At 39.1% G+C, this 22,139-nt stretch overlaps 1 protein-coding gene across 3 annotated transcripts in view; it reads right to left on the reverse strand.

The window, feature by feature from the left end:
* Window positions 1-2,959: 2,959 nt before the first annotated feature.
* DMXL2 (Dmx like 2) overlaps window positions 2,960-22,139 on the reverse strand; it is a 104,629-nt gene continuing 85,449 nt past the window's right edge. The window contains exons 33-44 of one of the 3 annotated variants that reach the window (XM_037911706.2): window positions 21,051-21,168; window positions 20,137-20,199; window positions 19,650-19,736; window positions 19,421-19,542; window positions 17,945-18,083; window positions 16,752-16,812; window positions 16,499-16,626; window positions 11,266-11,343; window positions 10,464-10,555; window positions 8,940-8,992; window positions 6,589-6,806; window positions 2,960-4,454 (exon numbers count right to left, since the gene is read on the reverse strand). In XM_037911706.2, the coding sequence (XP_037767634.1) occupies window positions 4,245-4,454; window positions 6,589-6,806; window positions 8,940-8,992; window positions 10,464-10,555; window positions 11,266-11,343; window positions 16,499-16,626; window positions 16,752-16,812; window positions 17,945-18,083; window positions 19,421-19,542; window positions 19,650-19,736; window positions 20,137-20,199; window positions 21,051-21,168 (1,369 nt within the window). In that variant the 3' untranslated portion in view covers window positions 2,960-4,244. The remainder of the gene's footprint in view (window positions 4,455-6,588; window positions 6,807-8,939; window positions 8,993-10,463; window positions 10,556-11,265; window positions 11,344-16,498; window positions 16,627-16,751; window positions 16,813-17,944; window positions 18,084-19,420; window positions 19,543-19,649; window positions 19,737-20,136; window positions 20,200-21,050; window positions 21,169-22,139) is intronic. The other 2 variants (XM_037911707.2, XM_037911708.2) reach the window with 2 other exon arrangements.

Below are 22,139 nucleotides of genomic sequence, written 5' to 3' on the forward strand. Positions count from 1 at the left end.
AATGAGAGTGAATGTACTGGTCAAAGTGCTTGTTGATGAAACTGGTTGTCCTGCTTTAGTCTTGGATTGCATTCAAATAAATGATAGTTGCAGCTAAGAAAATATAGCCAGGAACTTTTGATCTTGATCACTAGGAAAAATGACATTTTAGAGGCTGGAAGGGATTAAGTTTGTTTGGCCTTGAAGAATAATGTATTTAATAGTTTGACTACTAGCAACTAGACTATGTAGCTTTTTGTTTAAATTACTATGTTTGAAACTCTGCTCCACTTCCTATTGCTTGAGCCTGATTCGTCACTGGCTTGAGCCCTGCATAGTCATGTAGTCACACTTGTGCAAAGTGGGTGTAATATGTTAGCACATTAGAATGGTAGTATTTAACACCCACTTTTAAATGGGTAGAAATGACAGTGCAAGGCAGATGCGAATCAGGCCTTTGTGCTTAAGGCAAATAGGCCAGAGTTTCAATTTCCATGTGTTCGGCAGCACTGTGTGAAGGAATTTAATTAACTTCAGATCCATTGGTATCTTTACAAGCGGATAAAAACAAATCAACAGTTCCCAGGAACTGCTGTACCGGCCAGCTGCTAGAGCATATCTCATTAAAAAAAAGCAAAGCACACTGAATATGATTATCAGACCTATACTATGTTAAACTGAGAATTTGGCCTAAAATGCATTACAGGATGGAAACCTCCCCCAGCAATGCAGCCACCTGCGCAGGCAGGTGACCCTCACTAGCAATTTGCCCCTGCCCATCTCAACTCCCACACACTGAAAAGAAGTCAGCACCAACCTTTCAAATTAAATACCAGGCAAAGGAACATTGTTGAATGGGTTATGTTGTCAGTATCACTCATATTTTTAGAGTCATCACAAAATAGGGATATGCCATCTACAATATCTCTTACTCTCTACAGTAGGGTATTTATTCGCGACAGCTTTCTGTGATGATTTGGGGAAATTTTCTGTGGACAACAAATGAATTCTGTTGAAATTATGAACATCTGTTTGTATCAGCCTGCAGACACTATTTTGAATGTGGGGGTTGGGTGCTTTCTTTCTCTGATGTCCTTTTACCACCATGTTTTCCAAGGGGGGGGTAGTAGCACAGGGCTAACAATGTACGGATGTTAAATATTGATAGTTCTCGTTAAATAGGAGGATCCTAGACAAAAGGCTGACTTCTACCAGAAGTTAGTTTATCAGGGGCATCACCTGGTAGAGGTCTATGCTCACCTGTTGAGAGTGATCAGGAAGTCACATGACACAGGAGACTGGTAGTTTATAAAAGGACAGGAGGGCGGTCCTCTGGGTTTTTTTGTTGGTCATTTTTCACCACCTCAAGCTGTTGGAAGCTGTTTCAGGAGCTTAAGGAGGCCAGAGCTCACTGACACAGTTGGACCCCACCAAAGACTTCCAAGGTAAAGGTGAACTAGAGTGAAGGGCACTGTAGCTGGAGTACTTGTTCTCTCTGTGTACTCCTGTACTTTCTCTCTTAAGAATTGAATTGTGACTATGTAAACAACTAACTTTTTTTTAAAAAGGGAGCACAAAAATTAAATACAAGTGGGCAGAGTAATGAGCATTTCTACTCACGAATAACACCCTATGAATTGCTGGCTATCTCAATTCCATATAAGTACATTCTTCCCCTGTTTCTAATCTATTATATCAGCATAGCTACCACAATGTTTCCTCCTTAACTGCATCAATGACTGATTTCCAAATGGTGGGAGGAACAGATCTCTATAGTTTAAAGCACATTTTAATCTTTCTGAATGAAGACTATATATAATCTGTTGTTAAACTTCACTCAAAGTTCCTTCGTCTTTATGGGTTTCAGCTGAAAGTTCATCTTCACATAACCATAGTAAAAATAATTATCCAGAGACAGAGTGGGGGATCTTGCATATAACATTTTCCCCCTCCAACCCAACAAAAAGTGTGATCTTAATGGGAAGGTTGCTCAGTGTATTTGCTGTGAACATAATCACTAAACCATAGGCAGTGAAAACAAAGTAGGTGTACTAAGGATGCATTTCCACCTGAAGTTTGATTTTCTGATGATTGTAAGTTGAAGTCAGATGCTTTGATATCGTTTGAAAGTGTTGTGTGTAACTGGATACGTAACTAAACTGCTTTGAGTTATATTAACCCTTTTCAAAATATGTAGTGGTTAGATGAAGCAGGAACTGCTGCCAGTAACAATATCAGAAGCATTAAATATCATTGTCATTTGCTGCACTATATTTTAATTCATTTTTGTGAGTAACATCCTCCTTAAGTTGCAAGTTCAATATATTAAAAAGAATCACATATACTGAATCTACTTAATTTAGCTTTAGGCTGTTAAACTACAAATAATTTAGAACGTTTTTGTTTTGCTCATTTTGACTACATAAGATACTTATTTTAAATTTCACATTTTAGAGCTGGGATTTATTACCAGTACTACTGTAATTAAAAACTGACTGAGGAGACACTGGCTAGGAAAAATAGCAGTAGGATTAGGAAACCTTTCACCTTTAGGACAAATTTAATGCAGGCTGGAAAGGGAAACTTTTCTGATCTGAGGCATGTCAAATGAACTAGGGGGGTCTCAGACCAATTACTGTTTCCATCAAATTGACACCACTGTGGGCAACCTTATCAGAGAGCCCAAGGACTGAACAAGCAGGAAGGCGAATTAATTCACCCAAGTGACCGGATCCGTGCTGGCAGGATGATGTAAGAAGAGAGTGTAGTGCAGCTGCCTGTGCTGTAGAAAGTGAACTTCAGTTCTGTTAATCTTGCACCCCTTGGGAGCAGCGAAACCCAAGAGGAAGTCTGATGGCAAACCTCTTTTCTTGCCAATGACAATTTTGGCTCTAATGGTGACTACAGATCTAATCATGATACTGAAGTTTCAACAAGTCTGTTTAAGTGCAAGACAAAAGACTGCATAGGAACTAACCTGTTCCATGAAATAAAAGGAATTTATTTAACTTAAAGGTAAAACTAACAAATGACACTTCCTTTTCTTTCATATCCGTACTTCACAACCTGCAATTAAAATCCCCTTTGGAGAAAGGTACATTTTATCCCATTATATTTTACATTGCAGCACAGACACCAAAATTCTCATTGAAGAAGTAGGACAATTAGTTAACATTTAAATACACAGACATCCATTCCAATATCTTATTAAGAACATGGTTTTTGTTTACACAGAAAAATACATCTAAATATGACAACAGTGGCTAGTATATTACAAGCAAACAATACTGAACTCTGCATAGTTTATATAATATGCTGTGGTAATAACTTAAATTACCAGTTTTATCAACTATTTATTAGCTGGCCACATAAAGCCTGACATTTATCTGAAATGTGGCATTGTATGTTACATTGGTTTTCTCTTTTATAGCTTCATTTAAGGAAGTCTTTGTTTTCCCTGGACAAATATAAGAGTTTCAAAACTAAAAGCTAACTAAAAACATGTTTCTCTTCACTACAAACATTTAATGTTCACATTACATTTCTAATGTAAAGGCAGATCTCCAAAATATAAAACAGCCATCAAAGAAAAAGTAATGTGCAAATAAAGAAAACACTGCATTTTAAAAATGTGTTCATGTGCAATGTAGAGTATCAACTGTGTATTTAATACTACCTGGTAAAAATATCAGCATAAAACGATACATGTGTCTCATAGTACTTTCTTCATTGCACATTGTTCCACAGCTTTTGCATCTATTACACTTTCCTGGCCTACAAATTCTTCCATACTCTGAATACCCTTCATTACAACAGGCTATTTTTTAAATGAGTGGTTGTAGACATGCTTCAATTAGTGGCAAGAACTGGAAGAAAAATAAAACCTGAATCACATTACACACTGCTTATTGACTTTATTTAGCCACAGTGCTTGTATATGTCTGCGGCTACTGCTAGAATCTGTGTAAGATACTTACTAAGGGAGGCTTGCTGTAGGTTATTGAGCACTAACCTACCTATGACTTCAATGGGTTTTATTCTTTGTTTTTTACAATGCACAACATGCATTTCCATTCCCACCAACCTATGTATGCAGTGCTCAAGAACCCTGCTTTAAAAGTCAGTCTTTTTGTGTTTCATATAATATGTAATGCTGCAGTAATTGCTCTGAAAGCAATGTACGATAATTCCTTTCATTAATGCATATTACTGCATTGTAGCTATTTAACGGAACTGTATAGAAAACAGGCCTAAACAGCGTAAATCTACAGAACGTCAAAAATGCCTGCAGGGATGTTGAAAGCATTAGGTAGAACTCTCATTTTCAGTGTGCCATCTGCTCCACAGGAGAAGATGCGATTGTCTTGCACAGTTTCAATCTGCATGACTCCAGCACCAATATTCCTGAATATGGACTGTTTGGCATGTTCGTTTTTAAAGGAATGAATTAACCCATAGCCTGTGAGTCCCCAGACCTATATTGAGAGAATGACAGACAAGACAGAATGAGGTTAAAATGTGCCCTTTCTATTGAGAATCTGGATCAAAACCTTTGCTGCATCAAAACCCATTCAGCACAGAAGAAGGGAGAGAAAATATGGATGGTCAGAGAGGAAGTTGTACAGCTCCAGGATTCTCATGATGCTCTTTTACTGGCATAAATTAGAGCAGCCTAGGGGCTGCTTTAATGGATGACAGCTGTCCACAGTCTCTTTAAGCGACCATACACCAACTGTGAATTCATGTAGTGAAGCTGAGCTCCCCTCCACCTCATCCTGGCCTTCTCTGTTACCTGCATGCCCCACCCTATGCCCCCACTTCTGATTTATCCCATATGATGGGGGTGGAGATGGGAGGGGTGTCTGGCATACAAACTGCTTTTATGCCAGCTAAGAATGCCCCTCTGCTGGAATAGGGGCACAGAATCTGGCTCAAATTTCATTAACACTGGTGCATAATGAGTTTCCGACTTGGGACCCAGTTCTGCAAAGTGTGGAGAGTCCTCAAGCTCAGTGATGTAGGTTTAGGCCATTAGGAGGCACAGGTTCTCTTATCTGACTAAAAGAAAAGGAGTACTTGTGGCACCTTAGAGACTAACCAATTTATTTGAGCATAAGCTTTCGTGAGCTACAGCTTACTTCATCGGATGCATACTGTGGAAAGTACAGAAGATCTTTTTATACACACAAAGCATGAAAAAATGGGTGTTTACCACTACAAAAGGTTTTCTCTCCCCCCACCCCACTCTCCTGCTGGTAATAGCTTATCTAAAGTGATCACTCTCCTTAAAATGTGTATGATAATCAAGTTGGGCCATTTCCAGCACAAATCCAGGGTTTAACAAGAACGTCTGGGGGGTGGGGGTAGGAAAAAACAAGGGGAAATAGGCTTGAATAGAGACTGGGAGTGGCTAAGTCATTATGCAAGGTAACCTAAGTTAATTGTATCCAATTTGCAAATGAATTCCAATTCAACAGTCTCTCGCTGGAGTCTGGTTTTGAAGTTTTTTTTGTTGTAATATCGCAACTTTCATGTCTGTAATCGCGTGACCAGAGAGATTGAAGTGTTCTCCGACTGGTTTATGAATGTTATAATTCTTGACATCTGATTTGTGTCCATTTATTCTTTTACGTAGAGACTGTCCAGTTTGACCAATGTACATGGCAGAGGGGCATTGCTGGCACATGATGGCATATATCACATTGGTGGATGTGCAGGTGAACGAGCCTCTGATAGTGTGGCTGATGTTATTAGGCCCTGTAATGGTGTCCCCTGAATAGATATGTGGGCACAGTTGGCAACGGGCTTTGTTGCAAGGATAGGTTCCTGGGTTAGTGGTTCTGTTGTGTGGTATGTGGTTGCTGGTGAGTATTTGCTTCGGGTTGGGGGGCTGTCTGTAGGCAAGGACTGGCCTGTCTCCCAAGATTTGTGAGAGTGGGGTGGGGGGGAGAGAAAACCTTTTGTAGTGGTAAACACCCGTTTTTTTCATGCTTTGTGTGTATAAAAAGATCTTCTATACTCTCCACAGTATGCATCCGATGAAGTGAGCTGTAGCTCACGAAAGCTTATGCTCAAGTAAATTGGTTAGTCTCTAAGGTGCCACAAGTACTCCTTTTCTTTTTGCGAATACAGACTAACACGGCTGTTACTCTGAAACCTGTCTTATCTGACTATAAAACATACTGCACCTCTATAGCATGGTTTAGCTAAGGCAAAGCTTCTGCACGCTCTCTCTCTGTTGCATTCACCTATTGTCTTTCCTCTTGTATTCAGATTGCAAACACTGCGGGACAGGGAGTGTGCTTTTGCAGTGTCTAAGCAGAACTGGGTACTGGCCCACGACTGGAGTTCCTAGGCACTACCCCAATACAACTAGTTAAAATTCTTATTTAGAATTTGACGTTATACAGCTACCGTGACTACCCTATAGATCAAACTGGCTGTTTTTTAACAATTACTATAGCACTGTTGCAGGAAAAAGAAATCCAAAGGAAAACAAGAACATATTCAGAAAGGAAGACCATAATAAATTAAGATAAATCAGCATAATGCACTGTGCTTTCTCCATGTAAAATTCATATAAAAATTGAGCCACTTCAATAATCTTACCTTCATGTTACCTTCTGCTGAGCCTGTTGCAAAGTATTCTTCAGAAGGATCTAGCGAAAGAGCCTTAATAGCAGAGTCATGCGCTTGGAAGGTATGCAGGATTTGTCTCTGTCTGATGTCAAAGATGCAGACACATCCTTTTCTGCCTCCAGAAATCAACAGTTGCTGCTTAGGTGCATACTGAAGCACTGTGGCACCATGATCATGACAAGTGAAGGCTGAGACACATTGTAAGATTGTTACAGATCTGTAGTCTTGTGTAGTCTTCAATTTTGAAGTACAGTTCTATTCTGAAAGGTGACTGGCAGTTTTTTACTCCATAGATATGCTCCTTTTGAGGGTGTGTGTATACAGTCATATCTGCTACATGAATGACAATAACTCTTTACGCTCATTAGAGCTGCAGAGCCAGCAGAATTAAGAGTGAGATGGATTCTATTATTCCTTTAATCAGTTAATTTTGATTTATAGTTTAAACACACATCCCTGGTTGAAATTATAAAAATTGAGAAAATATAAAATTCATACTGTATGTTAAATTACATTAAAAAACTCTAATAAAAATATGGAAGTCGTAAAGCGGAGCACTCAATTAGAAAATGCCAAAAAAGGTTGTGCAAACTTAATTCGGCCATCTTGTGTGCATGCATTATGATAATCTTCAGTTATGGGATCAAACGCTATTTTCTCCACAGGACCTCTGCTTTGTTCATTTTCTCTTAAAACTGAGATCCAATACTTCTGTGACATCGTACAGAAACTAACTACATTTTACAGCCCATATTTTTTAAATATGCGTTAAAAAATTTGCCTGTAACTCGCATGTATAGCTGCTTGAGCAAATGCAGTGATTACTAGCTACATGCATACTTATTAAAAAATTATGTTTTAAGACAAGAAAATTTAAGCACAAGTTCAATTCTGAGTTGTTGAAGTAAAAGATGAAAGTACTCGACAGAGGCAAATACATTCATGAAACAAAAACATCTGTTAAAAAAACACCGGGTTAACCACAAACGCTAAATTAGATTTGCTTTGTTGTACCAATATACACTCATGGTATTCCAAGATGCGTCTATGAGCACAATACTCAGAGCTGTCCTTCACAATCAGAGCTGGCTTGCTAATGTGGCACCAGAAGACGGACTCTACAATGTCTGGCAGCCAATAACATAATTCCTTTCTAAACTTGGACCCAGCCTGGGTTATAAGATGGCTGGCAGGTGGCTAAGCACTCACCATATCAGGCACAGTCAAGTCTATCAGCCTCTTTCTACTGTATGTGGCATATAAAAAGACTCCAGCCCCAAAGGTCTTCATTCCCCAACAAGCAGAATAAAGAAAAGGGGGCAAGTCCAAGGCAGTTACCTTTACTGGTCATGTGGATAAGAACACCAATGGAGGAGCTGATGATGGTCTAAAACAAGGCCCCACTCTGAGCCCTTCACTCTTCAGCTGATCAACATCAAGTAGCACAGGGAGCAATATCCTGACATCAGAATCCCCTTTCAGACTATTACATTTTCTCTTTCTCTGCGTGTCCTTCCCTCATGCTGCTCCTTTCCCACAATCACAACTCCTCTGTTGCTGGACTTTCCCCCCTTTTCACCGTAATCACTCTATCTAATCTTTCCCATCCTTGCAGCTTCCCTCACTCCAAAGACCTCAAAAATACATCCTCTTCGGTCACAATTTATATTAACATGAAGAGGAAAAAATCCGTCACGGAACATTCTATACCATCAAGATAGATACACACACAACTTCCCAACCACACAATCTTTCCTGTAACTCTTGTGTCCATCCTTGACCTTGTTTGTTAAACTTAAGTGGGCATCATGCCTGAATTAGACTGTAAAGCTCTTTGGGACAGGCCCTGTAACTTCTTAGTCACAACCACCAACATACAGCTCCCCTGCTTCAAGGCAATGCTGAAAGCTATAATTAACTGCCAGTTTCAGGAGAGGTCTACATGCAGACTTATGGACCTGTTAATGATGACTAAAAAGTTTGAACATTTGGTGCCAAAACCAAACAGTTGCATTCAAATATTTAACCCTTTATAAACACCTTCACAAGATGGCCTTGCATGTGACCTTTTCTGATGCTCCTCTTTTTTTTTTTTTTTTTTTTTTTTACACACTTTGGTATGTACAAAAGTAGACTCATGTTGGAGGCCATAAAATCTACCGTTTCAAGACACTCAGCAGTATTGGTATTGCACTGATTAACTTGTAATACAGCTGTTTAGTCTAGCCCCATATGAAATTTTCCTCTCAAAATCCACGCACAAATCCCACTTGCTTCTTTAACCATTAAAAAACCAAAATATGTTTTACTGCAGTACTTACCGTGAATGAGACTGTTACCAGGGGATACCAAAGTGTCCCACAAGCACACATTTCTGGTGGAAAAACAAAACAAGTCATGATGGCAACTTGCTAAATGATCCCTGGGCTAGTATGGGTCACTTAGAAGATGAGGAGGACTTGTGCAGGACCTTTGCAGTCACAGGGGGAAAACATGCAAAAGCACAAATGACAGTTAAGAGCCTAACTCCAGTTGATTGAGTCATTCAAGTCTTTGAAAAACTTTGAAATCCCCACTGGGGACTATGCTTGACTCTGCCTTCCTTGAAGGCTAAGGGCTTCTCTACACAGTGCTTTGGTCTGCACTGGAGAGGTTTAAATTTTAGTCTGCATTACCGTGTTGTGCACTGACTGGCCCATGTGGACCCTGATCCTGCACACTACGAGTTCTCTAGTGCACATCAACATAGTACAATTTGAAACAGGACTACATTGATATGCAACAGGGAACTTTTAGTGTGCACCAGGTGTTAGTGCACAACACACTAGTGTGGACTAAAGCACATGTAGACAAGCCCTTGTTGTTAGTCTTACAGGAAGGCTGGGAAACGTACACGCCCTTCAATATCACAACAAGGACTGCCTCCTGCATTTACTAAATAAGCTCCTCCCCAACCCAGTACAAATGTACCCGTCAGAACGAGTTGCAGTTGGGATGTCTGGAGACCACTGAGTAATGATAAAGACAGCCACATTAGAAATGAAACCAGAAGAGATAATAAAATAAAACAAAAAGAGGTGCTCAGTCAAAAACCCTTGGATCCAGGCAGTAGATCTCAATAATATGTATTTAATTAAAGGAGGAAAAAGGATAATTTTAGCACTTAGTGATAAGGAACTTTGAGAAGCCAACAGAATAAGGGGAACCAGTCTGCAGAAGGAAAGTAACTGAAGGAGTGACACACAAGCAGGGTGCCATGCACATACAGCTGGTAAGGGAATTCAACAGCGTTTAGAACACTGGGCTTCAAAATTCTGGCTTCAAGATCCAAAGATCTGTTACAGGTAGCTTTGCTGAAAGACTTTCACCTCTCAGCCTAGATATTTTTATCTATTTTTGACTGCATACCGTGGAAGCAAAAAAGTAAGAAAATAAGGTGGGTCTGAGGGTAGATGTTTTTACTAATTGAGAAATTAAGAAAGAAAAAAACCCTAACAACGCGAGAGTTGTAGAAGACGCTGTTTTCGCTTCTACTTTTAAATGCTGTTTTTGCCTCTACTTTTAGCTGATAAGGATGGAATACTGCTTTAGGCAGAAACCTTGAAATAAGGTAGCGTCCGGAGGGAGTTTGTATAAACAAACTGACAACCGTTAGCCATTGATGTACGTAACAGGAAGGTATAAATACTTGTCTTATACTGCTTGTAGGGGGAAGGTCTGTCTAAGTTCAGGGGAACCCCTGTCCGACCACAGTCTTCCCTGGCAATTGCTCATAATAAATGGCCTCTGGCTTGTTGCTAACAAATGCAGAGTAAGGACTTGTTTTCTTCCACAATTTACCACACCTGTTATCGTTGGACTGCCCGGATGTAGCCACTAGACTTGAAGAGGTAATGAACGCGAAGTCACTTGTGGTTTTACTGTGACACTGCCAACTCTATCAAATGAAACAAACTATTACCAAGATGCAATCTTATCACCTATACATCAAAGTTTCTAACAACTTAAAATATATTTAGTCATATGTATTTCTACTAATGGCATATCACTAGCAAGGACTTGAAATACAAACCCTGATTACTTTGATTCATTACTAAAATCCCTATAGGAAGCAACACTGAAAGTGCAGAGAACAAAAAGATAAATTTTTATTAGAAATTCTCGTATTAAGAAAAATTCAAAAATAATTCACTATGTAATTAAACTGTGACAAATACAGAGTACAGTATGTTTTATCAATTTGAATTCACAATTAAGTGCTGGCTTTGTGTGCTGTATAATTAACAGCAAAGAATTGAGAAGAGTGAAGTGTGGGTTTTTTTTTTTTTTTTTTTTTTTTAAAGCTTGATGTGCACTACAATAGATTTCAGTCTTAGTAAATTAAAGGACAATACTTAGGTTATATCTGTCATCACATTACAGCTTGTTGTTTACTCCTGAAATGAATTCTTCAAAGCTGTGTCCATCAAATGCTATACTTGTTTTGATGGTCTGCCAATTAGCACAGCAGAGAAAAACATTAATCAAGAATCTGAACATTATCTGAACCTGCTTTTGACCTGTTTGAAGCTTTGTAAAGTAAGAGACACTCAGTCTTGGTTCCTAAACATTTCTCCTATAAAAAGAAAGAATGATTTTATTACGTACCAGATATGGTTTAGGATTAGATACAATTTGGTTGACTTGCCAAATACTTAAATATCCCTCTCCATCCGCCACGCCACACTACAAGAAAAAAATTTCATTTATTCTATAAACCGCTGAAAAGGTCTCCAGTGGCCAGTCTTACCTTTTCATCACTTTTGTGATATTTAACAAGAAGCTGAAATAGCTGCATGTATATTTAAATACAGTGGGTAAAAATCTGAAAGGCACCTATGTGATTCAAGACTCTAAGTTTCATTTTCAAAAGTGACTTGGGCACTTAGGCACCTAAATCCTTTTGTGGCTTTAGGCCTAAGTCCAAAATTTAGAACCTCAAAAACTCTGCTCAGCCGGTGCCTAAACTTCTATCCGTGAGCGTGCAAAAAGCCAGCTACATCCTGATGCTGCTGAGTGGCTCAATGCTTAAACCCTAGAAGGATTCATAAACTAGGCCTTTCCCGCCGGCAACCCAAACCAGGTTCAAATCCCCACTCTGCCGGATTTGAAATAGGGACTTCAACTCAGATTTCCAATCGCTCAGGTGAATGCCCTGCCACTGAGCTAGAGGATATTCTGGGGTGCCTGTCCCACAATCTCTCCCGTTGAAGCTGTTCCTCTTTGTATAAATACTTAAATATTCATTGGGCCAGAGAGTGTGTGACAATAAAGCTATAGCCAAGTTGTTAGCACATTCACATGGGAGTCTGGTTCGAGTCCCAGCGCTAGGCCAAAGCACACTATGGAACTACTAGTGTGCGGTGGCAAGGTCCACACAGCCATTTAGTGCGCAGCAAGCTAGTGCTCTGTATGTCCAAACACCGGCTTGCCACACACCAACAGGCAAGCCCTAAGTCTCTTTGAAATGTTCCTATACGATGCAGCCGCCTTTTGAAACTGGGACTCTGGTACTTTTGAAAAAATTTTCCTATATGTTTGAAGTAGATTTTTAAATTTTTAATTTTGAATATCTCAGCATATGTTAGACCTGATACTCCAACATGCTAATGAGACCAGCTTAATTAAAAAAAACCAAACACACATGATGTCCTATAAAAATGATTTAGGAATGATTATACAATAACTGCATTGTACTATGTGTGGCAAAGCCACAGGGAGCTCTGCAGATCAACACAAATGAGTAGCAATTAACCTTTAGACCACACTTTGGTACACTGTATGTGCTTCACATAGTGTTTTAAAGAACATTTAAAATATTTCACTGATACTATTCAAATCCCTGTACCTGTAAAGTCAGGCTTCATTAGTTCCATGATGTGGTTTTATGTTTCTAGCTGTCCCTAAATGTGGGGCTTGTCCGGGATTCTGGGATGACCCTTTTTGTTGTCCTGTAACTGGCTTAGAGGGATGCCAAAACATCCCTAATTCACAGCAAGTCACTTTTATTCACTTAAGGTTGTAATAAGGTTAATCAAAGTCAAACAAAGTTAGTCTGTCTTCACATACACAGTAAAATATACAGAACCAGTCCTGAAAAATCAGAAGATATGGCTATTGCGGGAAACAAAAAAGAGGGTTGGCAAATGCCTCTTCACTGCTTGGCAACTTCTTTCTTATAACTGGGCATCTGTTTCCTGCTGAGTCACTTCCTCCCTCCTGAGCTTAATCCTCTGGAGTCCCTCCACCCCCACAGACTTGCTTCCAGGGGAGCTCCATTTACATTACTTTCCTCCTCCCATCCTCTCCCCTGTTCCACTGTGTACGGTGGGGCCAGACAGGACTCCTATTCTCTGAATGGCTCCACAGTGGGCTCAACCCCAAGCATCTTCCTCCTTTGAACAGGAGGGTTTAATATATTTGTTAGGTATTGTGAGGTGTTTCAAAGACTTAAGCTTATCCAGGAAGCAGAGCAGGAGATGCCAGCTGGCAATTACTCTAGTTTGAATCAATCCCACTTCTGCAAGATGGCCAGCAGGAAAGAATCAGTGAATGAACACTTACTCTTTTTTAATCTTATATTAAAACGATGGCGAAGAGGAATCCGCCTACTTCAGAACAGGGAAGCAGGCAGAAATTGGTGTGTGTAATAAACATAAATGGGTCAGATAAATGAAGGATTTTGGTTGAATTTGGAGGCTGTTCAAAAGAAATTGTTCAGGATACACAAGACTTCTAACCTAGCCCTATGTTTGTGGGGAGATCACACAAGCTGGAGGGACTCCAGTGAGTTCCATTTTCAGGCAGGGGATTCTTTGGCCAGACTTGGTCCAGGCTAAGGGGAAGGAGCTCTAGCTATTCACTAGCATCAACTTCTTTTCAGCTGTCCCTCTGCCATTCCAGCTGTCCAGCCAGGACCAAATATACATCTACAGCTCTCTCCATTAGCCTAAACCCCACACTGGGCACCCTTGTGGTCATTCACTCACAAAGCCCTTGTCCTAAAATCTGTCACCATCTGTCACTGGTCCAGATGGGCAGCAAGACTGAGTGCTGCCCATCTTGCATGTCAGCCCAATTAAATTTTAGAAGAATTTTGAGATGGAGAAGGAAATGTATAGTGGCTTAAAAGAGTGACAGCTTTTTGGAAGTTGCTTGCAGGTTGGCAATGGAATTGGTAGTCCCAGTGGCAATGGATTTGTGGGAAGAACATACAGATGAGGCAGTCAAGGGTGCACAACTATCTGACCTGCAAATCATTATCACTTCAGAGCAGAGCTGACTGTGACTTTGACCGACTTTTTTTTTTTTTTTTTTTTAAATGGAAAATGCTGAGTTTGTTGACACTTTTTTTGCAGGAACATGTCTCAGGTCCAGAATGGAATTTCTAGTCCGCACCAGAGAGACACCCACTCCAGAACAGCCAACAGAATGGTGTTTAGGACACTCACCTGGGTTGTGGGAGACCAGGTTCAAGTTGGGGCAAGTCTGATTCAGAGCAGGGACTTGCAACTGGGTCTCCCACATCCATGTTAAGTGCCCTAATCATGAGGCTCCCGGCTGTTCTGGGTTGGGTGTCACTCTGTTTTTTTGGGAAAAATGTTGAAAGTTCTCTGTTCTGTCCTAATGCACAATGGGAATTTTTTTGAAATCTCAAAACATTTCTGTGGGACATTTTCTCAAAGAGCTCTACTTAGGTGTATAATCAGTTACCATCACTTTGTAATTTCTATTAAATTATTCCTTAGGATCACTGTCACCTTACAGGAAAAACTTTCAAAACCAGTTCTGTTAGTCCAGTATATCTTCTGTTTTCTCTTCCTTTTTTTTTTTATCAGTACAGATATTTGAATGAAATCCAGAATATGTCTCCTGTCTAGAGGCTCCTCTGCTCTTGATGTTCTTTCCCTACCTGAAATACTAATCCTCAGTCTGTAACATCATCTCTTCCACAACAATCAACTGCAATGTCACAAAGAGGGGATTATTTCTTTGTGTGAGGACAAACAGGAGACACATTCTTCAATAAAATCCTGTTTTTATTCCTACCTGTGAAACACAGGGGAGGAGAGTACAGAACTGATTTCTGTTAATTTCTCTAGCTTTATGCCAGTATGATTCCACAGGAATCAATGGCATTACACAGGCAGAAACTGATAAACCAGAGGGGAGAGTTCATCTCAATGTTTATTCAAAGTCTTCCATAAACATCAAAAAATTAGTTGCTCTGGTAATGGTTAGGTCAGCAAAAGCACTTTGACTTGAAGCAGTAAGACACAGCAGATGAACACTTCAGAAATAAATCATGTACCAGATTCACTGGCACACTACAGCTACCTTGAACTGGAGATGCAAATCTATTTTAAATAAATAGCTAAGTAAGTGTGGTTTACACTGTCAGGGTGCCACAAAGCAAGTGGAGAGTATGAATGAATCTGGGCCCTAGTTTTCACAAAAATGTCTATTAGTAAGAATGAGGGGAAAATCCAGAAATAATAGTTTTGAAACTGAGAGCCAGATTTCTTGGTCCAGACACTTTGTGCAAGACGATTGTGAGTGACAAGGAAGTGGGGGAGAAGGAGACTTTAAAGCCACTGTTATGCTCCCCAATTCTTGGGCTGTCTGGGCAAGGACTGAGTCCACCAATACAAGTTACAGCAGCCCGAAGTCTGCTTTAAGTAATGTCTGGTGGCTCATGGGACCTCAGAGCCATTCTGGTAGCTGGGCATCCTAACAACATAGACCGGTACAGGAAGTGAAGTACGTGTCACAATGGTGGCTCTGTGCATTGTAGGATTCCCCAAGGTGGAGGAGAATTAAAGGATGTTTACAGCTTCTTTGTTCCAGTGGAGCAGCACAAAGCAGACAGACAGCACTACTGAATCAAGCCCAAATGATTTTTAAAGTTTGAGCCATCTGCATCTCTCTATATCACAGAAATAACAAAAATATATTTGTAATTATACTACAGCTTTTCTGCTGAGACTTTTTTGCAAAATGTGCTCACTATAAGAAGAAAATACAAATCTAGTAATTGTATTTATGCCACTCTCCTAAAAATCTTATGATTCTAAACTGAACACTTTAATACTAGTGCTAACATCTCTCTGCACTTAAACTGCAAGGTGGAATAGCCTCAATATTGAGCTTGACTGACTACAGTGGAGGTATAAATCAGAGGTGTGTGGGTTTTTTTTTTTTTTTTGGACGCGTTTCTGTACAGTACTATGAGGATATATGCTGCCATAATATTCCATATTTGTTTTGTAATACTCAATCATTGACAACGTGGCCATCTCCCAGGTTGGTTGCCCTTCATCAAAATCCTATTTAAGGTCAAAATGTTGAACCCATTACTCATATTTAGATGAGTAATTGTTCACCACTGAGAGCAAGGAGTTGACAGCTTGGCTCCTGCTAAATGAGGCTGTATGCATCTAAATAAGGGCCTGTTTCTACAAAAAATTACTACTAAGTGAGTAGCTCCAGTGACTTAAAGTTGGATTACTCATGGTAATAACTATTTCTAGGACTAGTCAAAGTAGTTAGTCTCTACAATGGTCATTAATATGAATAGTGAAAGTTGCTTATTCAATACAGCAGTAAATGTATATTTGAAGAGTGTCTGACCTTAAATATCCACATGTAGCTTTAACAATTTGTGTTTGCTAGATTGTATTCTGTGTTTTATATGTGTTGAACCAAATCTCTTCTACATTCTAACACATTCTAGACATTTTTGTGCTCCCCTAGTTTAAAAACTGGCTAAGGTGTCCACAGTACAATCAAATGTTCATTTAAAAAGAAGAGGCGGAAAAACCCATATTTGGGGAGGACTAACCTTATTGCCCTGGGAATTGAAATACATTCTAGTAACCCTTGCGTTGCCAGCTTGTCGGAAGCATAACAGCTGCTGTGGCCTTGTCCATTCAAACATTCGAACGCTACCATCTTGGGCTCCTGTGAGATCTGGGGAAAGGGAAATATAGTTGATTTATTAATCAACAGGAAAATATCATAACATTTATTCTGTATTATGTTTTGAAAAACAAATACATTTTTCACTTTCACATTGTTAAATAGAAATTACTTACAATACTGATGGACTGGATGTGAAGCCATTCTCTTGACATTATTCAGATTTCTTTTAATGAGCTTCATATAAAAGAAATATCACATTCAATTTGTGAACTTCAAAGATTAACTACTTTTGAACAAGTTTGGAAAACATAAATGAACTCAGGATATTGTATATATTACTACACAATGAACTGTCTCTTTGTCCTCTACCTATAGATTGTTAATTGTTAACCATACTCTGATCCAGTTACTTTTAGTTGCAACACAACAACTAAGGACTGAATTCAGCAAAGGATTCCTAGTCAGGACAGCACTTAAGCATGCACTCAACTTTAGGCATGTCCCATTGAAGGACCCTGTACTTAAATGCTTTTCAGATTTGAGGTCTGAAACAAAAGTTACGTATTACCTTTCAATTGGCATTTTAAAAACAAAGAAATCTGTCACGGAGAAAGATAATAATGGTAGGGTATTAATTTAAACCAGGGGTGGCCAGCCTGAGAAGGAGCCAGAATTTACCAATGTACATTGCCAAAGAGCCACAATAATACATCATCAGCCCCTCATGAGCTTTCCTGCCCCCTCCCACGCACTGGCAGCCCCACCAATCAGTGCCTCCCCCTTCATCCCCACACCTCCCAATCAGCTGTTTCATGGAATGCAGGAGGTGGGGAGGGGGAGGAGCGAGGGCACAGCGGGCTCAGGGAAGGGAACGGGAGGGGGTGGAGTGGGGGAAGAACCTGTGGCAGAGCCGGGGTTGAACAATGAGCACCCCCCAGCACATTGGAAAGTTGGCACCTGTAGCTCCAGCCCCAGAGTCGGTGCCTATACAAGGAGCTGCATATTAACTTCTGAAGAGCTGCATGTGGCTCTGAAGCCACAGGTTGGCCACCCCTGATTTAAACAATCAAAATACATGTAGGAATACAGTAGATTAATCTATTGTGCAAGAAAAAAAAACTTTTGGAGATTTTCTAAGAAGTGTGGCAACATAGTTTATACTATTCATTGATTGATGAAACAAGTAAGTTATAGGTATGCCAACCCAAAATTATTAATGTAAGAGAATATTTAATTAGTTTGGCATTATTTTGCCAGCTGATGATTATCCTATGACCATCCAATGAAATAAAATGAAAGCGTGCTTCTGAGTGTAGATCTTTCTATTAACTAACTATATACATAGCAAACAAAACAAACTGCATACCACACCAGCTCCAGTGCTAGTTTGTCCACTACCTAACCATGGCATAGGTGAAGATGGCTGCATCTGATTCACTCCAAATGATGGTGCACTTGACTGAGTGAGTGTTGTGGTAGAACCACGAAAGTCAAGGTCATCTGAACTGTAAAAAAAATACCATTGTAACACTTTATTACTGTTACATTTTGCTGTTCATCTTTTTTTTTTAAGTAATAGTGGCTGTGACAGATTGCAACTGCATGCTATGTCTTCAGAGATCATATTATATTAAGTTTACAAATGGTTTATGTATCATTGTGGGCCAGGGACTGTATGCAACTCCAGAGGGGAGGGCTACCACAGTGCCTCTAGGTGGTGGTGGTGGGGGGGGGATGGTAATTAATCATTCAGGTTGTAAACTCCTCCAGAGAGGTTTGCATATACTGGTTCAAATGGGATTTTCAGAGACCAGCAGTCAGAGAAAGTCTTTTGGTGTAAAAAGGTTGAGTTTAAATTGTCATGGGGCCTTCATTTTGATTCAGCAAATGGACAGACCTTCTGTCCAACGGGGGCCCCAAACCCATGTGGAAGGGTTGGAAGGACTTCAGCTTACTAAGACCCCCAAAGCCTGATGGGTGACTGTTGGTAAGCATTTAGCACGCGTACAGGAACTTTAGATGTTTTCTCTGTAACGCTTTTACCCTAAAAATAAATGTATTTTGCTTTAAGGGTGGTTGGTAATTGGTGTACACCATTGTAGCCCCTAGAAAAAAGTTAACCACAGATGCTGGACCCTAGTCAGACCTGCTGGGGAAATCACAAGGGACAAAAAGCCTCAATATTCTGTTTGCAGGGGAAAGATGCAGGTCACCACTACGTGGAGCTGTGACAGATGGGACCCTGAAATGGGTGGGTGAAAGCGGGTGCCCTCCAGGAAGACCAGGAAAGTCCAAAGGTGCAGTTAATCTTGACACTGTGACAGGTCTGCCGACAGCAATTCCAGGCTTCAGGGCCAGCGCCGTCCCTACAGGGATGCAGGGCCTGAGGCGGAAGTGACACATCTGTCACTTCCGGGACTGACTGTGCTGGCCAATCGCACCAGCCCTCGGGGGCCCCCCAAAGTGCGGGGCCCAGAGCAGTAGCGCGCACCTAGAAGCCCTGCGGCCTGCCTGCTATTTAAAAGGGCCCAGGGCTTCCAGCCACCATGGGCCCCTGGGCCTTTTTAAATTGCCTGCCCCCTTTGCCCCTGTCAGTGGGCCTGCTGTGAACAAACTGTGTGACCTTGGGCAAGTCACTCAAAACTTTGTGCCTCCATTTCCCCATCTGTAAAATGAGGATAATGGTACTTAGCTGCCTTTAAAGTGCTTTGAGATCTATGGAAGAAGTGTATATGTTTTATTATTGACGACAACAACAAAAATGTGAACTATCTGCACTTGTGTCTGTACTGTCAAAGTAAAAAGTTACCTTAAATACACTTGCAAAGAAAGAAAAACTAACCTTTTAGATTCTCTGTCATATTCTTCCCCAATCCATATAAATGACTGAGCAGCCAACAGAGCTGAAACATCAAGTTCTTGCACATCATGTGTAGATGCTAAAACAATTTCACTGCTGTTTGCCTGCAGAATACAAACAGATAACATACACTAATTTTAATTAAGAACTTAGAGCAACACAAACACAACGATTTAATAAAACAGTTAGTAGTAATGTTATTGGCTTTTACCTTATTAACTGCAAATGCCATTATCATATCAGACTCTTTGTGAATTATTTTTGCTTTTCCCCCTGGGTAGCCGAGATCTGCTTCAACCTACAAAACATTGACAGGTAATTTTAATTGGTGTATAACAATGTTTTGTAGTGGTATGGACAGACCGCAAAATCTATAGAAATTCATGCAAGAAAAGTTCAGTGGCCTCAGCATTGGTTAGGAAGCTAAACTTTAGACTTTTTGCACTCACTGGTGTTCTAAAAGCCAAAAATTGTGTATATTAAAGTTTAAAAACCCCCCACAAGTTGTGTGAGTAACACAATTTACAAGGGGTTCACTTATCCCAATCATAGGACATCCAAAGTTAATGCACTGATTAAGAGTCTGCCACACAGAGACTACATAGAACATTTAGCTTCTGTCAGTCATATTAGAAAAGAACAGCCAGTCCCACAGAACTTTTAAGAATGTGCTAAAGGTTTGGGAGAAGGGATACTACCTTGTTTTTGTGATCTTCTGCTACGCAGTTTTGTTTGACCTGCTCCACACGATCTTCTACAGACTACATAACACCACACAGTCACAAACACAAAACACATGCACAAACAAATATAAAAAAAGAATGAAACATTCCAAACTAGCTTTAAAAGGCCACCCCTCTCAGTAAATGATGACAAATGTGTTTGTAATTTTTTATAAAAGGCACAGAAACTAAGACAGGAATCTAAACAAACTCACTTAATGTAATGCCTCCTAGATGAACACAAAATGTATGGTATAAAAAGTACTTATCCCACAATTTTATTAGACTTGCAAATAAATTTATATCCTTTTCTTTTAAAAAATGTATGACAATAAATAAAAGGAGGAGCAACACACACAAACTTCATACTTACAGGAAGTTTTAAGACAGTAAGTAGTACACTTGTTTCCAGTTTGTTACACATCAAAGTTTTTAAATTTAATTGCAACTAATTTCAGTTGTAATTATGATAGTCATAAATATCAATATTATATATCACTATATAATATTATGTATATGTATATATTACACATGCATATATACATATATTATAATGAGAAATTATTTTGTTTAAATATATTATGACAAGCCATAGAGATTCAACAATATTCAATTAATTTATTACTGTTATCCTATAGCAAAATAAAATGTTTTTAAATATATATACTGCATTGTAAACTCAGCTATGCCTTGTCCAAGAATATACATTTTTAGTTAATTTGTACTTTTAAAATCACCATGATAGCATGCTGTTTATTAAACATTGCTGAAGTGAAAAACAGGAAACTGAAATGCCAACCAAAATGAAAATATTAAAACAAAAATTAGAATGGAGACACTTAAAGATTGAGGAAATGTAAAAAAGCCTTTTAATTATTAGTTTTGTTTACCTCACTTTGCTTTCTTTTCTTAGTGAATATATATCTTATGAAGGTCTCCTGAAGAAGTTCTTGTTTCACAAGAAAATGCCATAGTCTTTTAACTGGAAGTGATGAATAATCCCTTGATCTGAAAGAAAAAATGTTTTGTTTTTGTTTTTTTTTAAATATAATTTTCAATATAAAATTCATCATGGTCATAATATAATTAAATGTGGACAAAGAAATGTGAAGAGACTCCAAACCATTTTAGATGCAATTCAGTGTGAAACAAAATGATGGATTTGTATGCTCTGTGTTCTATCCAAGACAAGTCATAAGGAATAAAAACTTTCCTGGACTTCCTCTGTGATACCACATCACACAGAGTTACTGAATTCAAAGGGATTGTGGGCCAGAACTTGTTTCCTTGATTCACAAACACTAATATATTTACACTGTGCTGAAGTTACTCATATATTACAATTGTGGCACCAGGATGACATAAATAAATCATGTAAAATGCTTTTACATATTTCTTCTAATATTCAAAAGGTGTTTGGCAATTCTCCAAAATGGGCCATATTTTTGGAGTGTAATGTACGCGCCCTCCTCACGTGCACACACATCATATATCATTTGAAGCCTTATTTTATATACATTTAAATGAGGTACGATGTGGAGCTGTCAAATTCTGCTGCAAGACTGTAAATAAGCCTGTGAAACAACAGTATTCAAAATGAGTGTGTCCTTTTTTGCAGTTCCATAAACACTGCAAATTACTATGACTACAGTTTTTACTGTTTAAGTTAATTTAAACACTTTAATGTGGTGTTTATTGGTCAAAGCTATCAAATGGCAAAGTAAGATTTTTATTGCTTTTTCATGAGCAAATATTTTTTTCAGAAATGATGGAGCTATTTAGCTTGTGACAAAAATGGCAAATATCATTTGCAATATACTAAAATGAAATGTTTTCATATTGCATATTCTTAATTGTCAAAGTATCTCATAAGTGACTAATAGATATAAATAAGTATATGTGGATTCTTAATGTTTTTTTAATTTGTACGTTTTTGAATATATAATGTAGCATCTAATCTGCCTGGTAGAAGGTTTTAA

Source organism: Chelonia mydas, chromosome 10 (genome assembly GCF_015237465.2).
Source record: "Chelonia mydas isolate rCheMyd1 chromosome 10, rCheMyd1.pri.v2, whole genome shotgun sequence".
Taxonomy (NCBI): domain Eukaryota; kingdom Metazoa; phylum Chordata; order Testudines; family Cheloniidae; genus Chelonia; species Chelonia mydas.